Raw genomic sequence first — 6000 nt, 5'->3', positions numbered from 1 at the left:
ACGACGGGTATTTGTAAAATATGTATTCAGATTACCAGCTGACTGTCTTATGATGTATTTATTGAGCCCACCCGCTGTTTTTTTACATCACCATTTGAATTTTTTGTGTATGCGCGCATATTGCCTGCAACGCAATCTGGAAATACAAAACCTTGTTTAGTTCAATGGATAAACAAAAGTCCACGCATAAGAACGTTAAAGTGTATCTACGGACGAATGTTTTGTTTGTAACAGACTAAGTGAAATACACAGAGTTGATATTCTATTTTCTGTTCCGTCTCCGACGCCTGTAATGGAGTGAAAATCATCTAGAAATGACTCAAAGGAAGTTGGTTGTTCCGAGTTTCATCTGCAGCAGCAGGTGACCCCGCCCACTAGCCCATTTGTCCCTCGGGTGTAGCCTCCGATTGGCTGAGGGGGCTGCGGGTCCTGAGACGGCGCGGCAGCCGCTGAGCCAGCGCAAAGCTGTATACAGTTCGCGCTGGAAATGCGAGCTGAGTGCACGGTGGAGTCAGCTGCATTGAAGACAAGGGTTTATTTTGCACCTCATCCACAGACTGGATATTTTTTAATGATTTGTTTTTACCCTCTGTTATAAAGGACTGTTTATACTATAGCTTCACAACTAAATTAACGTGCTTACTACAAATGGCCATCAGTCGGAATTGGATTTATTGAAAGTGCACTGGAACGCAAAGGTTCAAATATTTTGATTTTCAACATATGTGAAACAATTAAGAGAAGGGCGTTTTAAAGAATTCTGGAGTCAGAAAAAGAAGCTTACATTCGGGAAATACTGGATAACCGTGGGCAGTAAGCTTTAAGAAACATGTTCCTTCAGCAAGGTCTTGTATGTCTTGTAAGATTTCTGGTTGGATTTTTTTTTCTGGCTTGATACGGTAGTTTCCCCCCTTACTTTTAATGCGGCTTCATCATAGGCTGCCAAATTAAAATTATCTTTTCAAATTGAGAAAATTAATCAATTAAACACCAGTGTGAAACTGGTATAACGGTTGCTTAAAAACTCAGTTGTCGTAGGCTATTTGGTTTATAATGGAATATTGTAATGCAACTAGTAACAACGGAAATATCTAATCGACCGATCGTGTTTAATGTATTTTACAGACTATAGCTTACACTAGATGTAGCGTTCGCCTGCAGTTCACCTGTAATTATTTCAAATTTTTTTTTATTGAACAGCTTTTTTCGCCTTCGTAATGGTCAATGTCTGTCTCCACTGTTTTGCCAATAGGAATTATCTGCGGCTGTTGCACGGGGGATATCGTCTTCGGATTCACACCATGTTTCATCAGCGTTATTTTTGAATTCTAATTTAATCGGTGGAATTTAATTTATAATAATCCCGATGAATTAAATGAATCGGAATTCGACTGTAGCCTAGCCTACAGCAGCCTAAGTGCACCAGTTTACTGTGCGCGCCACTGTTCACTGAAGCTGTATATCAGGCATTTTTGTCTAACGGCACGTTTTGAGCATGTACTCTGTAACTTTTTACATGCTGAATACCCTAGTGCGATTTCCACTGTAATTATGAAAGACATCTATGTGCACACATGTAAACTGTACGCAAAAGTACTGTTGTAAATCAATAAGAGAAGAAAACAAATCAACAAGTATGTCCTCCAAGGAAATGTATTTTATACAACTAAGTCTAATAGCTCTTCTGTTCTGGACTGGGGCGGATGCTGTAATCAATCTGAAATATTCGGTGGACGAGGATCAAATGGCAGGGACAGAAATTGCAAACATAGCGAAGGACGCAAAAGAAGCAGGATTTGTGATTGATCCTCGGCAGCCTGCCTTACGAGTTATCTCCAACACAGCACCGCAGTTAGTGGACATCAACTCAGCGGGGTTTCTCATCAACAAACAAAAAATAGACCGGGATACGTTTTGCCGACAGACACCAAAATGTTTTATTTCGTTGGAAGTGATGTCCAACTCGATGGAAATATGCATGATAAAACTAGAAATCAAGGACCTGAACGACAATGCACCCATTTTCACAAAAGATCACATTGACCTTAACATTTCGGAGACTGCCACTCCCGGCACCAGGATACCCCTAGAGGGGGCAAACGATCCGGATTCTGGAATTTTTGGTGTACAAAAATACGAAATCACCCCAAAAGACATGTTTGGGTTGGACATTAAGACAAGGGGAGACGGATCTAGATTTGCCGAACTCGTTTTGGAAAAGCCACTGGACAGGGAAACACAATCTCACTACAGTTATGTGATCACTGCTTTGGACGGAGGAGACCCACCAAAGTTTGACACAGTAACACTTAATATTAAAGTGATAGATTCAAACGACAACAACCCAGTTTTCGATCAGGCTGTGTACAATGTTAAGGTGTTGGAAAACTCTCCGAATAACACCATGGTCATTGACCTGAATGCCACAGATCCAGATGAAGGCACGAACGGTGAAATATTGTATTCATTTAACAGTTACGTCTCTGAAAAAACACGAGAACTCTTCAAAATTGACCCTCGAACTGGTGTAATATCAGTCAGTGGGGAACTGGATTTTGAGTCGACTAACGTTTATGAAATTGATGTACAAGCTAAAGATCTAGGTCCAAATTCTATCCCGGCTCACTGCAAAATAACAATAAATGTTATGGACGCAAACGATAATGTCCCGGTAATTAAGATGTTGTCTGCAAACAGCGAGATGGTCGAAGTGAGTGAAAACGCGCAGCTGGGATATGTCATAGCCCTCGTGAGGGTTTCAGACAGGGACTCGGGGGCTAATGGGAGGGTGCAACTGCGACTGCAGGGCAACGTACCTTTCCGACTCCAGGAGTATGAGAGCTTTTCCACAATACTCGTCGATGGGAGACTGGATAGAGAACAGAGGGACACGTACAATTTAACAATTCAAGCTGTGGACAGTGGCATTCCACCCTTAAAAACCACAAAATCACTTACTGTTAAAGTGACAGATGAGAATGATAACCCTCCACACTTTACTAAACCACATTATCAAGAAATGATCCTCGAAAACAACACGCCTGGGGCTTACTTGCTTTCTGTGTCGGCGAGGGACCCTGACCTGGGGCTAAATGGCACGGTGACCTACCAAATTGTCCCGTCTCAAGTTAGAGATATGCCGGTGTTCACATATGTGTCGATAAACCCAACTTCTGGTGATATTTATTCACAGCGATCGTTCAACCACGAGCTTACAAGGACTTTCGAATTCAAAGTTTTGGCTAAAGATGGAGGCAACCCATCTCTGACAAGTAATGCAACTGTACGGATTGTTGTTTTAGACGTGAACGACAATACGCCTGTCATGACCACACCGCCTTTAATAAATGGCACGGCTAAAGTGTCTATTCCAAGCAATGCTGGAGTGGGTTATTTAGTAACCCAGGTACAAGCCGACGACTACGATGAGGGTGAAAACGGAAGATTGACTTACTCCATATCAGAGGGAGATAGAGCTTACTTTGAAATAGACCAAGTGAATGGCGAAATTCGTACCACCAGGACGTTTGGAGAGAGCACGAAGTCTGTTTACGAGATAACTGTAGTAGCACACGACCACGGGAAAACGTCTTTAACAGCCTCCGCATTTATTGTGATCTACCTCTCAAAAGACATGAACGAGCAGGAGTCTATTGGACCGGTGAACTTATCTCTCATCTTCATCATTGCCCTGGGCTCTATCGCTGCTATCCTGTTTGTCACAATGATATTTGTGGCAGTCAAATGTAAAAGGGACAACAAAGAAATCCGAACATACAACTGCAGGTAAACAACACTTTGTTTCGCATTATTTACCAGTAGTCTACAATAGCTATATCACAAGGAGTGACTTTTTTATTGGCACGCTTCCATTAAATGGAAATATCTATACAATGCACAGTGCCTGAATTGCTGAAGTAAACTGTCGCAAATTCAAATGTTTTTTTTCCCTTCTCATTTGCCAATTTGGGTATATTACCTTGGGACATAAGACATGTAGCCTGTCATTATATGGAGAAAGTAAATGTTGTTTATTGCGTATTTTAAACGTTGCCCCCTGGTCTCTTCTATAGATATACACTTTGCCAACAGTTGTTCTCGTTTTATGATTATGCTAAGCGACAGAATTGAAATCACTCAACAGTCAATTCCTGAAGACAGCCCTTTTATGAACGATTGTTCAGTTGATCATTTGTTCGTGCAACGGACATCCACGGAGCTAGCTGTTCAGTCTGTTGCAGCTGTTGAATGAATCCGGACTGCACCCACAAGGCGAATGCTCTGACTTTTTAAAACCTCAATTGAATCGCGGACCCCCCTCCCCGTCCCCCTTAAAAAAAAAAAAAAAAAAAAAAACTACCTACATCAGCTTTATTCTGTGGGCCTTGTATAGTTTTTGCATTGAAGGCGTGGTATTTATTAATATGTATGTGCCCTTTTATTGTCTTTACGTAGAACTGAAATATTTTTCTGTAGAATGCGTATATCTGAAATACTCCACAGTAAAATTTCCAGTTTAATTAAATTCTTAACAGATACCATTTGGTCCCACATTCCAGAGTGGGACCAAATGTTATCTGTTAAAAGTTGAATTAACGCCGTTGGAGTTGAATTACACTGGACATTTTACTGCGTACATCGTATAACCTAGCCTATTTTATACGCTCGTTAGGCTATATCTCGACATGACTGAATGGCAGCAGCAGTGTATTGCATGGGCGTCAACTGAGTGTAAAGTCGAAATTTGTAATTATAGATATACTATGTATTTCGGATTAGGAAATTTGATGTGTTTATTTTTACTATATGTCTTAAGTAGAAGAAAGTTCAGCAATCAGTACGACTTAGAGTCAGAATAGCGTTATGATCTGCAGACAGCTGAGCGGGTCGCATGTTAGGAGACCGTGCTTAATTGATATGAATCCGTAGGGCATAAGAGGACTAATTTATTGTTAAATCACCACTAAGACTTGACATACATTAAACCTGGGCACGACATTATTGGACATTACCTCTACCAATACAAAATATTTGTTTCATATTTTTAGTGTAGCTACTGTATTAACACCCCTCTAAAAGTCGGACAGATGCCATTGGATTAAGTCCAGCAACACTTGCACATGGTCACATTTTTAGGCTAGTCATTAATTATAATAGCCGTATGTTATATTTACAGCGGGTTATGTGTTGTGTTTTTTTTTTTTTTTTTTGGGGGGGGGGGGGGGGGGGGGGGTAGGTGGGCCAAGTTGTAGGAAATTATTTAATACCTTGTCATTTCATCTCCAATGCAGTAACATGGTTAAATAATATTTCATCAAAACGTGCTGGAATACAATAAACAAAATGTCCAGTGTTAATTCAACTCATGTTACAGAGTGCATATGAGTCCAATAGGGATCTTATATACTCTGTAACAGTTGATTTAACACTGACCATTTTACTATGTATGTCACAGATGATGGAAGCAGACTAAATATGTCAAATGGGCAGTAGTGTATAATATAATATTGAAGGTAGGTGTGTAAAATAAGTAATGACATTTATGCTCTGCAAATATAAATAACCGTGGCAGCCAAGTGAGGCAGAATATTGTTTTCTTAATCTGTCATCTCCCCACCCCCAAAGGAAAATAAAAATAAAAAAATTCTTCATTAATCTGTAACATAGGCTTCTGGGATGAGTTTCCTCAGCTACATTAACACTCACCATTTCCATATAAATTGCATTTGTGACTTTAACTTGAAACCATTTCCATATTTCAGTCCAGACATAACTTTTGTTGACATTCCTGGGATATGACATTATAATTGAACGCTTAAGCTGTGCAGAGGGCACACATTTGTCAACCTCTATGCGGGGCTGTGTGTGGGGGAGGAGGGGGGGGGGTGGTTGGGTGAATACCTTAAACACTAAAATACAATAGATTTGACATTAAGGTTTACGTTCATTCATTTTTTTTTCACACAAGTTGTGTGTATTTGGGAAAGCTGAGGAGACATA

The 6000-nt window shown here is 40.3% G+C and overlaps 1 protein-coding gene across 4 annotated transcripts in view; it reads left to right on the top strand.

Moving 5' to 3' along the window:
• Positions 1–489: 489 nt before the first annotated feature.
• LOC135263015 (protocadherin-19-like) overlaps positions 490–6000 on the top strand; it is a 63429-nt gene continuing 57918 nt past the window's right edge. For all 4 annotated transcript variants that reach the window (XM_064350545.1, XM_064350543.1, XM_064350544.1 and 1 more), the window contains exon 1: positions 490–3786. In XM_064350545.1, the coding sequence (XP_064206615.1) occupies positions 1565–3786 (2222 nt within the window). In that variant the 5' untranslated portion in view covers positions 490–1564. The remainder of the gene's footprint in view (positions 3787–6000) is intronic.

This window comes from Anguilla rostrata, chromosome 9 (genome assembly GCF_018555375.3).
Source record: "Anguilla rostrata isolate EN2019 chromosome 9, ASM1855537v3, whole genome shotgun sequence".
Taxonomy (NCBI): Eukaryota; Metazoa; Chordata; class Actinopteri; order Anguilliformes; family Anguillidae; genus Anguilla; species Anguilla rostrata.
The sequence above is the reverse complement of the archived record's forward strand: the minus strand, read 5'-3'. Positions and strand labels throughout refer to the sequence as shown.